Source organism: Sceloporus occidentalis, unplaced genomic scaffold, assembly GCF_023333645.1.
Source record: "Sceloporus occidentalis isolate IW3139 unplaced genomic scaffold, rSceOcc1.0.p SCAF_15, whole genome shotgun sequence".
Lineage (NCBI taxonomy): Eukaryota > Metazoa > Chordata > Lepidosauria > Squamata > Phrynosomatidae > Sceloporus > Sceloporus occidentalis.
In genome coordinates, this window is record NW_028316995.1 from 5652816 (window position 1) to 5670744 (window position 17929).

Sequence of the window (17929 nt, forward strand, 5' to 3'; positions counted from 1 at the left end):
AATGCATTAAATATTGTTATACAAAGAAACAATATTTTTTTCATTCCATGTTGGATGGAAACCTTGTGTGTGTAAAAGCATATGGCTTGTTGTGAACATTCATATTACACTGATATTACATTTTTATAGAAAAAGTATTAAAATGAAATCACAGTTGACCTGATGTGTGAGTCATCTTGATCTTCTGAAGATCAAGGACCTTGCAGATATTATCTTGGGTAACTGCTGCCTAATTAAAATGCAGGAAATATATTCCAAGGAAACAATTCTCTAGCAACACCGAGAACATAAAACATAAAACTGTTCAAGGCTGGATATATTTTAAATACATATAAAACCATAGGTGGCAGCTGGGATAATTTCCGACATTAAAAGATATAGCAATATTGACTTTCTAATGTAAAACCATAATGTGAAAGTAAATAAAAAAACATTTTTGCTGTAAATTATTGGGCCTAAAATCTTATATCAAAAATACAAAAAGCACTTTCATTTATTTGATGTTTTAAAAATAATTTGTTAAAGGTTTTGAGATATTGGGCAAACATTCGAATGCACAGATTCGCTCTGAACGTAATTAGAACTAAGTTTAATTGCACATCCACAATATAAAAAAAAAACAAATTAAATGTACAATATAAGCACAACATATAAATTATTAAATTTAGAATATAAATTATTAAATTGCTCTTTTACTTATTTATATTTTAATGTAGGTGTCTCAGTTAAGACATCCATAGGTTCAACAATGTAATGTATAGAATATATCTCTATAATGTATAGGGTTAGTGCTTCCAACTAAGCATTTTAGGTAGTAGCTTAGGGATCCTAATTGGCTAAAAAAAGCAAATATTTCTGCAAATGTGACAGAGATTTCTTAACTTATATTGCTATAGTGTACTTTTTTTCTTTAAGGTAAATTTGTAGGAAATAATATCCTGTCTAAACCTTAATTCAAAACCATAAAAAATGTTGCCTGAAATTCTCCATATGTCTATTGAAATAAAGGTTGAAGTAAACACCCAATAAATGTTCAGATGGACGGACAAGGAAAAGGATGTCGGCAACAATTTGAGCTTTTATATCTGTTTTATCAATGTATATGCCACAGAGAGTGTTAAGGACACACTGCTGTGTTTGTGGTAGTTAAACATGCGCACACATCAATTCCAGATCACTTAAGAACTTGGAAAAACAAATTGTAGGAAATGGGCATTTTCACAAAATATTCACAGGAAATATATTTTTTTTTAAATTAACGACTGCAGTCGAAATAAAACATTTGTTTTAATCATATTAGGGTCGATTCACTTTTTACTGCATTTTAATGTATTTGCCAAAGACAATAGAGATATGCATTAAGAAGCTGGTTTATGGGAACGCTAAGCAAACTACCCATACATAGTAATTAAGCAGATGTAATTATTACTGTAGGCCTGGTGTGTGCATGTGTTACACTGGCATGCCAGAGCCAAAAATCTTTCATTTTATTTTATTTACTGCAATGGTTATGGCTGTTGAGAGAGATCCGTGAAATATATGAAATAGTTTTATGTCGTATTTGGAATAGATAAAGCATTTGTCAACTGTGCAGAGAATCCATATTTATAAATGCTAAGAACATATGGATATTGGTCCCTGGTGATGTGTGATTTAGCTAGCCTACTGTTAAACATGAACGCTTTTATTTTCTGGACTTAAATGGTTAATTTCAGAACGGGATGTAGTCATCTTTACTATACACCTGACCCTGAAGCTCTGCTAACGTTAACCCTTTAATGTGTCGTCACAAAACTTAGCAAATGCAACTTGCCAAGTGAGAGGTTTGAAACGTATTTGAAATATATGTTCTTATGGAATACGCAAGAAATATACAAATACATTTACTTGCTTTATACAGTGATGACCACTGTACAGCGCTTGTACAGCGCTACGGAATTTGACGGCACTATATAAAGGATTAATAGTAATAATTTTTGCCATTTTATGTACTGAAGATTTTGTATCTTACGTGGGTTGATGGCTGGTAAGTATAAGTACATATTTACAATCTTAATATGCAGTTGGATATAATTCCCCTTTTTTATAACTTGTTTAGGCTTCTGGCTTTGTGACACTCAGGGGAGAGCCCCTTTCTTCTACGATGTAAAGATTTTGGGCTGCTACCTGAAGCTTTATTGTGTGTGTTTACTTTGAATTCCACATACAGCCTCTATGTGTCTAGCGTAAAAGAGCCTTTACGAAACAGTTTAGTCATTGACTGTATCCTTTCTGTGTTCCCTTTCTGTTAATGTGTTTTAGATTAGAGGCACTATTGTCTTTCATGTGTGCTTCGGGATGCTTTATTACCGGGCTTTTCCACTACTGACATGCATTGTGCCAGCCCATACACGCTACTATGGATGACATCACACAGTTTTCTACATTTTGAGGTGGACCCATTTTTTGAGGTCACTAATGATGAACATGATGATTGTTATTTTAGCTATTAGTTTGTGTACTTGTAATGCTGCATTAAGGATCGTAGCCTACATTTACCCACTCCCATCACTTCAAGAATAGGGGCATCATTCCTGCAGTAACGTGAAATTCTGGCCGGCAAATATACACTGCTCCCTCTAAACGTTGTGCTCAGTCTCACGAGAAACACATGGAGGTGGCTATATTCTGTGCTTTGCATCATTCACCGCACAGCAGTCCACATTCAATGAAAAACGTAAGTATAACATACCAAGAGGAGCAGAAAACATAGGAGGTGTTCAATATATTGATTCACATCATCACCTTGAAATAAAATATTAATAAGGTATTCTGTATAGGGACAAAAACCACGGCAACTTTATTGGTTTGTGAGAAAGCATGATACATTTTGTAAATTCAGTCCAGATGTCCCATATCTTAAATCCTTTACTACAATAAGGGACTTCTGGCAGGCTTCTAGATAAAGATGGATGCTGCTATGCTCAGTTCCCCAAGAGACTGAGGATGTTAGGTGATATATAGTCATGCATTTAATGACAGCAAGAGTTGTAAATCCCAAAACTAGCTATTTTGTCTTGTTTTAAGCGTCTGTGATAGATTTGCTAAAACCTGACTGCCTGAAAGCTTCCACTTAGGTGAGTAATTCTATGACCCCTGCCCCTTTTAGTCCATTGTGGTGCATTCATAAATCTCTTTTTTAGTGCTCCATATGTAATGTAAGGATCATGGAGGCATGAAGTGCTAATGGAACAGGAGGAAAATATTCTATGCCCTTGACACCACATTGGACCAGTTGGGGTTGACTGGCCGTAGACAGCCCTCATGGTGCATAGTAGGTGCAGCTGATGACAGATTTGTAAAGGATTAGTGCACCCAAAACACAGAACGTTCACCATCTACAAATCTATTGTTTTTCTATAGAACTTATCTAGGGCACACATCTTTCACTTTGATATAATGGTGACTACTTGGAAAAATGTGTTTCTTCAACCAATAAAATACTATTTATGCAACTGATCTGATGCAACCTGGAATGAAAAGTATACTTTGTAGTGATAAAATGTAAATATAGAATGAACTAGCCAATGTACTGAGCAATAATACTCATCTGGAGTATTAACTGGTGTTAAAAACAAACTCCATTATTCTCCTTGCAAAATTAACAGATGACTATATTCTCTGTGCGCACGGCAGCATAACGATTATATACTGTATGCAGCAAAAGTATGCTCATCGTACAGATGGGCAAGTCATCAAAATGATACAGGGATACAAACTGCAATTAACGCCATGATTTGCAGCAAATTTGCTTAACTCCCAACAAAAAGAAAGATGATGATGTCATTTGCAAACAGGGCTGAGCACAAAGCCTATCTGTATGTAGTTTGTGCACTCCGTACACATGGATGAACACCATTAAGTGTAAATGAGCCTTCCACAGCTTGACTCCATGTGAGTGTCCAGAAGAGCATCTAGCTTACTTTATACGGCCTGTTTAGTAATTACTGTGCACCAGCCAGTTTGGCCGTAGCTCCGCTTATTACGTCCTTAATATTAATTATTTTCTTTTGAGCAGGTAAGGGAGAACCTAGTATATGGTGATATAAAATCAGCCCTGTGTGTGCACAGTACATACATATTGGTCCATAAAGAGGCAGCATGAGCAAGGGTGGACAAAAACAGGCATTGTAGCTTTTAATACAATACATTTTTACTTAAGATGCTTTGCCCATCTACCAAACTGTCAATGTATGCCCTATATTGTCAGTTTAACCCCAATGAAACCATAGGACGACCATAGCATAGCATATGAATCAGACAAACTTCTATTATTTAATTGAGAGGTTGTTATTCAATGAACATTCATGCTGTTGTATGGAACGTATCCAACTATAGATTGGAACATTATATTACTTTTAGTGCCTGTCCTACATTTTTTTATATTGTTTTCAATAATTTACTTTACTAAACAAATTTCATACTGCACATATTCTAGCACTGTATGATTCCAAGTCTATCAAATATTTGTATATTTAATGTTTTGTAGAGTAATTCTGATGAAATAAACAACTATCTAAGATGTAGGAGAACCCGTGTGTAGTCTATCTGTGTTATTCTACAGTATATAAAACTGATCAAGTGTCAAGTAATCTGATCATTTAGCATTAAAATACATTTAACATTTTAAAATATAATACATATCTATAATTAAAAATTAAAAATTTGTACCTTTACTTTTACCTACATATTTGATGGAATGGTTCCGTGAAGAAAGCATTTCCAGACAAAGACAAAGAGTAGAAGAAAAAAAGTTCATGAATATATGTAAATGTGGTAGAGTGTTTTGAATAAGCTAATGGAAATGATGAAAATGACATCTACGATGAGGCATGATCCAGAAATTGGTGCATGTTTGACCAATGGTGGACATGCAGAACGACACTAATACATCCATGCTTTTATTAAAAAGACCACCTTTTGGGGAACGCAAGCAATGTCAAATAATTTAACACAGGATTAACTTGAACAACTTGAACATTCCAGAATCAGCTAAGGTGCGCTCTTGGAATCAGCCATGCATCAATGAATATTAATGGAGACACTTGGTACAATATGATAAACTGACTGTCGTTTCAATCTAAAAAGAAAGCGCTTTTTCACTTTGACAATTTTCATCCTGTCCCTTCAGCAATTTTCTTTACAATCTGAGCAAAACACCATATTTTTTTTTTATATAATTAGTGGCTTAGTTGACCCAATTTAGTTCAGTTATTATATTGCAGAAAAGGAAAAAGGATACAAAGTGTGAGCGGAACAGGAAAGAAATAAGGATGTGGCTTAAGGGTAATGTGTTTGGTTTGCAGTCAAATACAGCTTTGAAGTAATTGACCATTGTTGCGGTGAAGGGCTGAAGCAGTTACAGAACAATAGGAAACAATGAAAGCAGAGTGGAAAAGGAACAGAGCCCGTACCTTGGTCGCCCATCATCAGGTGTGCCAGACCTTAAAGGAAACAAGAGCATAGTCAGAAATGTACAAGGGAGCATGGGAAGATGTTGCCACAGTGACAGAAAAAAATGGTTTGTGACAAGCAAGTGTTCTTCCTGAATGGCATCTGCATTGATAACGGGAAACCATATTAATTAAATCCCCGGTGAAACAGACACAGGGACAAATAGTAATTCATCTTAAAGTCGAAACGATGGCTGAACTCGTATTTTTGTTAAGTGACTTAATATCTCAAAATACAAAAAATAAACAAGAAAAAAGAAAATTATTTGGAATCGAATTACTTCATTGTACCATCTGCCTTAGATTTTCTTAACTTTAATGTTGAGCAGAAGAGACATACGTTGATTTTCGGAAGAATTTGACAAATGGGCTGGTTCTGATCTTTTTCCCCTCATCGGAAATGAGTTTTTTTTTTAGATCATTCAAGAATATATTTTTACACTGAGATGATAATGCTGGAAGGACTCTTATATATGATATAAGGCCTGTAGAGATGGAGAGAAATTAATGGGAAAATAACTACTAAAAATGTAATAATTACAAATGATATACTTTGGATTTATATCCCCCCCGCCACCACCCAAGATGCATGTGATTAATAGATATGATGTATGAATTCATGAAATATATTAGAATTCTAAATAAGTAAATCCCTAAAGCAAATAAGTAATTGTTTTAGTGTGGGAAAACTAACCAAAGAGACAATACAAAAGTATTAGTAAGTGAATGAATGGCAGCTGGATTCAGTGCCTGAGGATAGAAGCCAGAAATTGTGGCAATCTAAAATGTTACAACCTTTGAATAGTGGAAACACAAGCAATCTGTATAGCAAGGCAGATAGAATCTACCTTAAAAGGCTTTCCAAAGGGAAAGAATAGTAAATGAGATTAAATGGAATTAAACTGCTTGGGGTTTATTGATGAAAGTGTGTTTTTTAACGACCAAGCGCATATTGAATACTATGCAGCCCTCTCTTTGCATCTAGAAACCTAAGATTTAATATCATTGCCTAATTGCAAGGAGCTGTCTCAGGAGTGTAATTAGGCATTGTCATTTGTGATAATGTTTTATTTAACTAAAATCAGACTGGGCAGAACATGGTTCTCAAGTTTTAGAATTAGAGTTAATTACATTTTATTCATTGTTTAACCAAGTGTTAATCGGGTATGTTAAGATGTTTACTTTTCTTGTTTTATGTTTTGTAAATGTATGATTGATGAACATAACTCAATAACTTTCCAGTTGTGCAGGTTGCACATCCATTTGCTTGGCTAGAGGGCAGTGGGGATCTCAAAGGCACCCTCAAAGTATATTTACTTGAGATCTTAACTCTAAGCATACATTTAGGATTTTTTTTATGGAATTAAAAAGGAAGAGTCCCAGTTTGTGCCAAATACATATTTTATGTTATTTTATTTTCTGGGAGAAACAGTGTTACATAAATAAAACCCACACCAAGCCCTGGGGATGTCTCATCTTTTGACAGCCTTCTTCATATTCCTGTTTTCACTATAGAACCAGTACTCAGGGGATTCTAAGGGGTTGCAATAATGTTACAGTGACTAGTTAAAGCTGGATCAAAAACAAACAGAAAAAAAATTGACCAGAAACGTTTTTTTGTTTGTTTTTTGCTTGCACTACTTCCTCTTTATTTAATAAAAGCCTTTAAATATTCTACAATAAATTTGGCCTGCGCAAATGATAGAAGAAGAGAACAATTGGCTGTCATTTGGTTTTTAATCATTATTTTACTACAATTTTCATTTACCAAGAGGAAGTACCTGTTGACTCTATTTTCTAGGGCTTTTTAAAGAGAAATGAAAGGTCTATTCTTCCAGCAAATGCATATAGTATGTACAAATAAGTGAAAGTTTTTTCCTTTACACGAATTTGTAGAGACTGTTTTGCAACTAAAGCACACATATGCACTAAGAATATAAAACACTACACTGTTAAAGTAAATAAAAAAAACATATACTGTAGTCTGTGAAAGAGTAGGAACACTGAACTAAATAGGAGTGTTCAATTATTTTATTGTCTAATATTAACTTAAGTTAGTTAATAAAGCAGTTTTCAGTTTATATCAATAAACAAACTCTATATCACTTTACTAGAAAACACTATATTGTGCGGATAAGCTATAGGGTGGAATCACGTGACTGCCCAGCTGAAATGGAAATAACGGTCAACAGCATGGGTGATAATACAAGAAGTCCTTGTTTCACATTGACCTATTCACGTGATAAAGTGAATAATAATTTTTTTTTTTATTACTTCTCAAAAGTACTGCAGCTGCCCAAAGAACACCCCTCAGGATGTTAAAATTGCCAATCAACGAATAACCGGGCGCATGTACATGAGGAAGAAAAAACAAACAATAATGGTGCAATATAGTCGAGCAACACAACGCTGTGTGTAATATGAATGTCACTCACAAACGAACATAGTAAAACAGGCCCATCAGAGGATTCTGTTAACATTTATTTTTAATGACTTCTTTAAAATCTGCGAAATAAAAAGACTCCAAGACTCGTGAGAAACGAGAATAAGTTTTGGACTTTTATTGGATTTATCTGGACTTTTTTATAATCAAGCGCTTTTGCAGAGCCTTTAACGTTGTGCCACAGTTCCCTGTAAGTGTATTCTGATTTTTTCATCATTTACACTAAGATACTGCACTATTGGGCCTGTTTTACTACGTTCGTTTGTGAGTGACAGCTTTGTGTTGCTCAACTATATTGCACCATTATTGTTTGTTTTTTCTCCCTCATGTACATGCACCCCGTTATTTGTTGATTCACATTGACTTAACCTACTGTGATTCTCATTACCTCTATTTTAGATCAAGGCAGACTCAAACCTTCCTACTGTCTTCTCAATATTACGCTATCCCAAATTACCTTACTATTGAAACAGCATCACCATACACTGTTATTATGGGTATTCTCTATAATCAAGTTCGGGTTTCTAGGGCCCTAGACAAGCAATGTTTTCAGTACCCCTTTCCTGCACCCTCTACCGAGCCGGCTGCCTAGATGGCCTACATGGCAGGGCCTACTATGTCTGCAGTATCTGCTACTCTGTTAAACTAACTGAATATAATGACATACATGTACTACAAATCTTCTATACTGTTCACATATTTCATTAAACAGTGTATACATAGTAGCTACAATACAAAAATAGGCAACCAAATGGTAGGGGACATAATTCCATTTAACATAGGTTATTTCTTCTCAAAAGTCAGATTCAACTTGCATCATTTCAACTTGCATCCCCTTTGCCTGCAACCTAGCATGCCATCTGCATTAAGATTGCCTTTCTATGAGAGACTATTTAATTCTTATTTTTAAGCTTGTAAGCAAACTTAACAACAATTTCTCTGCAACAAATAATAACGGTTGATATGGGCATCTTTGCCACTGAGGGTTTAGGGTAAATACTTTATTTTCATTGAACATACTTACCATGTCTAACAAGAAACATGTGCTTTTACAAGTAAGAAAAGGGAAGGGCAGGGAAGGGGGCTAAGGAAAAGATAAGGTAGAGAGCACCCACCTTCAACATGGTTGTCTTCTGAAAGCACATGACAGGGAAGGAGAGAAAAGGAAAAACATTCAGTAAGCAGCATGCAGACAGGAATATGCCATTGCATGTCGTTTTCATGCAAGGCTTCAAACACAACATGCAAATGCTACCATTCAAAGGAAAAAGTAAAAGCAACAGGGAGGATATGTTACTTTTATTTTATGCACGGTATGTGATAAATGAAGGAATTCTTTTACCATTTCTGCAATAATTAGACATGTATTTCCCAACCCCGCATTTTGGAGGAAGACATTTTTTTTTTATATATATACAGATTTTGTTTTCCATTTTTTTTTAAAAACTTGATATATTTTTTATTTCACATTATTTGTTCTTTTCAGGTTTATCAAGAATACACATGCTCAGTGTTCTCATTAAGCTCAATATACATGTTTTGGCTTAGTGCTTAAGATGTGTTTATGGGAAAGTAAGTAATTAGCAAAAAATGAAATAATTAGCCCAATGGCTGTAATTAATAATGCAAACATTACTTCAGCAAGACAGTTAACTAATGCACAGCATGGATTGTTTTAATGATATAGAAGCAAGTATCTTCTCAAACTATCCTTGAAGTATTTTGTTTTCTGACAATATATAAAAAGTCTACTCTATGCATCTATCTCACCGTATACACGTGAAGCTTCACAAAATCTTTAGAAAGTAATGAAGGAAAAATACAATCTAAAAATATAATGTAAAAATATAAATATCTTAAGTTTTTCAAGGTATGGAACGACCTTAATACAGAAAAAACACTTCTGAATGTCAGAATTCTTTCACATAGGAGTTTCATGTGCATATATTCAGTTATTCAGCTTTAAGCTTCATTTCGCAGATTCATATGTATTGTGGGGTGTTCTGAAACTGCAGAATTAATAATTTCCCTGCCTTGAGCTGATATTCATTCCGATCTCTGGGCAATCAATTAAGACGGCGTGTGGTTATAATAACATAAAGGAGAGCTACAGTTGTAGAGCGGTCATATAGGTATTATCATCAAGGTTCAGTAGGCATGTACCCATCGGGAAAGGAGGTCGCTGCCCCTAAAGCCGTTTGTCTCAATCTGTACATTCACACACCCACCAGAAGCAATCTTTAATATACGTCAACAAATTAAAAATCTTAATCTCTCTGGGAACTGGTCTTTAAAGTAAAAAAAAATATATGCCACAGCTCAATGATACAGAAAAAGCATAAACGCTGGCATCCAAATATAATTCTACAAATCGGGATATTATGCTGTTACCTAAAAGCTCATTAATTAGTTACTGTTGATTAGAATCAATAAATGGTGAAGTGAGGATAATCGCTGTCTAGTGACTGTACGCTAAAAGCATTTACTCTTTTATATCATTGGAAGGCTTTTCATAGAACAAAGTTGCAAAGGAGCTCAAGGTGATTGTATGCCTATATGCTCAACATCTGTAATATTTGAATAAAGAATCTAAAATATTTGATTAGCAATGCATTACGTTACAGGAAGAATATATATTTTATAATATAAATAATACATTATATAATAAAAAAAAATAATAGCTTCTCTAATACTAGCCATTACATATTTTTTTTCTAAAATCAAAATCCAAAAGCCCTATTAAAATGTTTTCATATATTTCTTTTGTTGCAAAATTCTGCCTTTGTTATAATTTCTGAAATGTTCATTAAAAAAAAATAAAATTGTATTGCCATACCATATCCCACACAGTATTTACAGTCAAAAAGTTACTTTGACCTACAGATGGCATCATAGCCGAACGGGCTGACATTAAATTATTATAGCCACTTACAGCAAGTAAATTTTATTTTATAACTTTAGGCCAAAACTATATATAAAATAGGTTTATGCATCGGTCAGATTGGGAGCTGAAACACAATTTGGTACAATGTGGCTAGCTAGAAGCATAATAATGAAATTCTAGCCGGCAAAATATAAGAACTTATGCTTTTGTTAGTATTGTAACAGCTTCATCTTATGATAAAAAATGATTGTCTTAAATCTAATTTTCTGAAAATATTTTCTTTATTAAAAAATTGATCTGCAGAGAATTATAATACTCAACATAATTGTGAGACATCCATGGGGAATGGTATTGCTGTATTTGCCTAATTTGTTTTCTATGTATGTTTTCCTTCTTTTGTGAAAATGTCAGAGATTTCCACACAAAAGTTTTAGAAAAAAATGCATAATGCATGTTTTATTTTTTTATTTGGTTTTCAGAAATCATAACATAAATAGAGATAACTTTCTAGATATTTGCTTAGTTTGAATCAGCAGATTTAGTTTTCAATTCCAGCAGTTCCAACCTTTTGTTTATTTTACAACAAAGTTTTAGGCATCATTAACTTGCTGTTCAGCGTCTTCCTACTTGCATTTTCTCTTTGGTCCATGGGGTGACACAATCATACGTTTTGGAAGCTCCACACACTAATTTCAATGAAAACCTAAAGCGTTGCTTTTTAGAGTTTAAAGTTTTTTTTTTACAAATATATGAAAAATGCCTAACAGTAGAAAACAATGTCATTGTGCGCTTTTGCAAACTGTTATTTGTTCCCACATTAGCTACTGCTGAAGGGGATGAAATCATGAGGTTTCTGCAGTAACTCCCTAAAAGGGGCAACAAGGACCAATTCTAGCTTTAGGGGCCGATTCAAATTCTTCGGCACAGTCACATAGTGTCACATAGTGTGATGTTACATGGCCCATAGAGCTCCTTCAGAAGCCAACCTAGGTTCCAGGCAAGGTAATGTAAGCCCAAGTTGGGAGAAAGTGTGTATAAGAAATTGTGTGTGTTGATGAGTGGGTCTGTGTGCAAGTATAAGCTCAAATATTAGATGAGGGTTGATACAGAATGATGGGGGGGGCTGTAGGGGCAACTTAGCTGTACTTGCCCCATTGACCATAAGGTGCTAGCCCTCTCATGCAACGCAACAAATAAAGAAAGTCCTTCTAAAATTGCTAATTTATGAAAGACAAAGCATACATATTTTATTACAGGACAAAACAGCGTCATTCCAAATTTTCAGAAATGTCCCGCTCAGACATCACTACTAAATTTTCTTTTTCCACTATGTGGCTCTCTGCTTGCTACTTTTATCATTTGTGAAAATAATTCCCCAACAGAACTACTACTATGGAACAAAGGACTTGCTAACTACCCTGTATATATAATGACTCGGGATGCACTGGATGTCTGTTAAATATTGAATGAAGCTTTACCCAAAAAAGATTCAGAAGTAATATCATCGGCAAAGTTCTCTAAGAAAGCAGGAATACATTTACTAATATCACAATGGCCACTACCTTTTCATCTAGCCACAGAATACCATTAAACATTTACTATTAAACCCTAATAGTCAAGTAAATCAGACACAGTGAATTGCATTTGTGTTCTATTCTACCACTTCAACGTCGTAAAACAAAACAAGAATTCAGCGGATACCCAGTGAACACCACTCAAGAAACATCTTTTTAAGGCATAAATATTGGGGATTCAATCATAGTATATGGACATATATTGCTTAGCCCACCACTACTAAGTACCTTGAGAGTCCTATATCATTTTTTATGGCTAAATTGCTTACCAAGGAGCTGAATCAATGGGACTGAATTGCATTTTTATCCCAAGGAGACTCTCGTGCAATTTAAAGCCTCCATTTAGGAGAAAATCCCATTGGTGTGGTGCGGTTCAATAAGTGGAAACATACAATGCTTTTCTAGCAAAAAGTGGGTTATTCACTAAAGAGAAAGCTGGAATTTGTATTTTATCTTCTTGGCTTTGCGATACTATACAATGAAGGTGCAAGCACATTGAGCTTCTGCTGCAGAAACAACCTGGCTGGCCCTGTATAATGTATAGGTACATCAGTAAGGTTTCTTAAAACTTTCCTTACACTTTAAATTATACATTACACAGGGCCAGCTCAACCCTTCTTCCTTGTGCTAATCTTGGCCCTTCATAATGAATAATGTGAGAGTGATAAAACCACAACTCATGGAGAAACAATTATTTTAGTAAATAATAGACTTGTGCATTCAGATTCCCACAAATAATTTTTTTTGCAAAAGTTACTAACTTATAATTAATTATTAAAATGAATCGTTCTCCTGCCTTGACCTGATATTTATTCAGATCTTTTGGCAGTCAATTAAGACGATGTGTGTCCCTTGATGCTGCAATCGTCCCCTGTGTGTCTTTGTATGGCTTTACTGCAGAAACCTCATGGTTTCACCCCATTCAGCAACAACTAATATGGGAAAAATAACAGCTCGCAAAAGAGCACAATGATATTGTTTCTACTTTAAGACACTTTTCATCTTCAGAGTCCTTGTTGGTGAATTTGCCCAACTCTAGTGAATAAACGCCAAAACTCCAAAAAACATTTCACGTAAGTAAAAAAACCAAAAGGAAAAAGATTCTGTGCATGCTTCACATCAAGACTGATATATCTGCTTTCACAGACATCAAAATGCCCTTCAGCTACATAATATTGTGTGATTATAAACTAAATGAGAAATTTGCGGTGCCACAGAAAACAAAATATGCAACTGTTGGTAAACAAAGTGAGATATACAATAGAAAATGTGCTACGTGTGTGCGATTTTGCAAAATACTCACTAATTTTCTTTTTTGAGTGTGGATTCATTATCTACTGTATAGTTATAATTATAATTTGCCTCCTTGTATAGCAATTGTTTACTCAAGTATGAAAAACAACATTCTATGGCAGCCCAGCTGATTTCCTGTGGCATTCACATCCTTTTTAGTTAGAACATAAAGTAAAGAATAAATGAGTATGAAACAACTGTAGTGACTAATTACAAAGCGACATAAACATACAGTTTGTATTAAAAAAAAACATGCCGAATTAAGGAGCTTGTTGACGCTACTGAAATAAAGATTTACTAAGTTATCTTTTAAAGTAGAAACATGTTTAATTTATTATATATTATCTTATTTATTTTGGCTAAATGCAAAACATACCGTTTGTGTTAGTTTGTGTATTCTACTCCCGTACATTTAAGAGTATAATGTGAAAAAATGGAGAGTGAGAAGTGGGTCCGTGCCACAGTTGGACCACCGATTGAAGGAACATTGTGCAATGCCTCCAACAGGACAAGTAGAATGATTAACTATGAGCTGATATTACAGTGAAGAATCATTATGCAAATGCCACTAGTGTAAAAATATAATATTTAAAATCTAAATGAATCTCAAAAAATATAATAAAATGATACATAGACTAATTGATAATTAGACTATTGATTAACAGACTGTTGATAAAAGTAACATGATCTTGTGGATGAAAAGCAACCTTTTTGGATGTGGCCAGGCTGACATCGGTGATCGGTCAAGCTGATGTCGGTGGGCGGTCCCGCTGACATTGGGGGGGGATCTCGCTGATGTCAGTGGGCGATCCTGCTGACATTACAGGAAACACCTCCATTTAAAGTGGAAATGGGTGGGGAGTGAGGGGTGTCAGGATCCTGTTCCCATGACCCTGAGAGTTGCCAGGTATATTGTTATGTCCTGTTTGCCCAGCCCTGCAGAATATGATGACCATGCCTGGGAATATCCCAAGGCAGGCCACCTTCAGCATTCCCTTTCCTGGGGAAGTGGCTTCATGAGAGGGTGTGACTAGCTGTGCAAGAAGGTGGGGCTATCCATGCAGGGAGGCATATATGGAGTTGGTCATATAAACAGGCAGGAAGTTAGGAAGGGAAGTAGGCAGGAAGTAAGCATGACCACCCTCTTTCCAGAAAAAGAGGAAACTGATGAGAGAAGGCAGTATTTCACCTGAAGATAAACTCTGGAGAGTCCCAAAGTTTTATGATGGTTCTATACAGATCGATAAATCAATGTTAAAATGCATGTTTTGATCACTATTATGGGTTACCGCTCTTGGCATTCTATATGGCATGGCAGGCCACAGAGAGGTAGCTGTGAAATAAATAGAGAAGCAGGCTAGTAAAATCAATATGTCAATATGCCCCAGTGTATCAGAGATAATGGCTGCTTGTTCACTAAAAACTATGTATACATAATAAGGAGATATCGAAAGTAAGAGTGATTCTAGTTGTCCCAAAGTATGTAATTTATTGTTTTTTTTAATGAAGTTGTTGGCAATTGCCAAACTCTCCAAACCATAGCCTGTTTATCCATATTTTTGGTTGTTTACAATTTTTTTGTTTGGTTTGTGAAATCATGTTTTGCATTTATTCTGTCTAGAACCAATTATGGTCCACATTACTTTAAAATTAGCATCATAGAATTTTTTGAGATTTTTGAGGCACATTTTTGCTTAGCAATCAAACTATAAAAAAAGTATCTAAAAATCAATTTGAAAAATATTGGAACGTTTACCTTTCTTTTGATCTCTAAATCAGTTTATTTATTCAGAAGCTATTTTTAATTTTATTTAAGAAAAATACAAACAGATGTGAGACTCCTACTCTACAATCTGGTAAGTCATTAAGTAGATCAACAGACATCCTGGCTCTTTGAAACACGGAACTCTCATAAAACAATAGAGGATATCATATTTTACAAACTGAGTCTTTTTAGGAGCCAAACTTTTCATTAAACAATTGCATTTGTCCAACACTCTTGCTGTGCCTAATATTTCTTTCTAGATAAGTTCCAAATCTATTACATTTCAAAGCTAAATTTATGTATACATGTATTAAACACAAATAGTATTTAGTGGAATAAAGAAAAAGGCTTTAGTAAATATAAACATGGCAAAAAATAAATATGTTTTGATCAAGGAAACAGATTTTGATGGCAGATAAGATCCATTTCGTCCTACTATTCTGTCCATATTTTGCTAAAAACTTAGGAAAAAGTTACTTGGTCCATGATCTTCAGGATATCTTTATGTCTTTTATAGTATTGCTATATTCTTTCAGTATACTAACCTCTACCACTTCTGCTCTTCCACTTATCTATCACTCTCTCTTAGTACCTCCATCATAGTGATTACATTATCTGAATAATGTAGTTTTTAAGGGGACTGGTTGAGTAGATATGAAATGGTACATGATACTCCTACCTGTGAACTTTAAATTACCTGGCCTCAAGGGCAGGAAGAAGAGGTATTTAAATTTACCAACTCCTCTCCTTGGTTCGGTCCACACTCCCCTTACACAACTACCATGGATCAGCTCTGCCCCGTATTTATTTCCCAATGCCTGCCCATCAAAGCTTCTTTTTCCCTCATCCCAAGGAGCGGAAACCTCTGGGGGGCCTGAGACTAGAGTCAAAAACATTTTCATTTTAGGCAATGGATTCTTATTTACTTATCCTTGAATTTCATGTCTCTTTCGGACTAGACTATAAAGTAATAGGACTACTTTATAAACCTCATCTTTTACTTGGTGAAGGTTAACAACACAAAAAACTAATGGAGCCATAGTATTAATGCTTGTATGCTTGTACAGAACAGCTTTCCAGATAATAAAATGTACTAGGTTTAAGGATATTAAGTATATGTTATTCTTTTATATCCAAAGGCATATTAGTGTATGTTACCCACACCACAGGTTTCATTAGTCATATATCTACCCCCTGGCACCATGCAACATGGAAAGTCACTTAAATAGGTTGATAAATAGACAAGATAATTGGATGAGTGTTTGTATAAAGGGTTGAAATAGGCCTTTTTAGGGTTTTAAATAAATATAATATACCCTGGGAATTGATTTCACAATAACTTCCCAGATGGCTTTTAGAAGTGAAATTATACTGGGAATCGAGAGTCTGGACAGAAACATTAAAAGCTGATTTATTCCAGAAGCGATGGCAGATAAGTTATCCTAAGGCAACCTCCAGTGTTAATTATGTAAGCTAATACCCGAAGTTGAGTCAAGCTTTAACGGTAGGAATAATTGGCTTTGAGGATTAAAGACAGGGTTTGGTCTAAGAAGCTGCGAATAATTGTGAGCTGCAACCAGTGATTAAACCATTAGCACTAATGTACAGTTCAAAACTAAAAGTGTTTAAATGTGCTGAGTACTCTGCAGGACATGGTCTCAGAATACTGGAGCCAGGACTGCTATTCTTAAGAACGTCTTTCTCAATCAAGGGTTTGAGCAATGCTGAGCTTTGCAGAAAATAACCATTCACATGATATGGAATACACAGACCAGACTGCATCTATGATGTGCAATATTTTTTATTAAGGTGTTTTTATCTCGTAAATTGTTATCAGATTAAAAAAATTAGTCCAAATTTAGAGAACCAGGCACTGCTTGGTTTCTTTCCTCTGTGCAAAAAGTTCAAAGCTTGATAATCCTTGCTAAGGAGAGTGCTCCATAGCCCAGGTCTCAAATCAATCACTAACCCTTGGCTCAAAATCTGAGGAGCATAAGCTCAACTGTCCACTTTATATGTGCCAACTCCCTCCCCATACACACACGTATCTTAAAGCTTCTAGCAGAAGCAGTAGGGAACATATGAGAACCCACTTCCCAAGGTGATATTGACCATTTTTTTATATTCTCAGCCAGGTGGATTAAAAACCTTGAGAATACTGCATCCCTTTTGAAGGTTAAATAATAAAAAACTCCAATACAACTTCATATGGACAAAAAGAAAAAAAAAAAGACTATATAAAATGTGATTATTGGCCACCTTTTAAACCACAGGTTTGGTGCAATTAAACATAATAGGAATCGAATGAAAAAAGAAAACATTTTAATTGGTTCATTATTCATTAATTTAGCAATATTACAAAAAATAGTCTATAGCTTTAGTCAATTCCACAACATACTAACAAATGTAATACCATTAATAACTGGTTTAAGTCATCTGAGTTACATTTTATAATAAAAATGTTATTAAAAATTCCCT

At 34.8% G+C, this 17929-nt stretch overlaps 1 protein-coding gene across 3 annotated transcripts in view; it reads right to left on the bottom strand.

Moving 5' to 3' along the window:
• Positions 1 to 17929, bottom strand: part of LOC149303174 (neurexin-1-like) — a 619545-nt gene that overhangs the window by 552332 nt on the left and 49284 nt on the right. For 2 of the 3 annotated variants that reach the window (XM_089481601.1, XM_089481603.1), the window contains exon 2: positions 5454 to 5483. In XM_089481601.1, coding sequence (XP_089337727.1) covers positions 5454 to 5483 — 30 coding nt within the window. Of the gene's footprint in view, positions 1 to 5453; positions 5484 to 9050; positions 9069 to 17929 lie in introns of all 3 variants that reach the window. The other variant, XM_089481600.1, reaches the window with a different exon arrangement.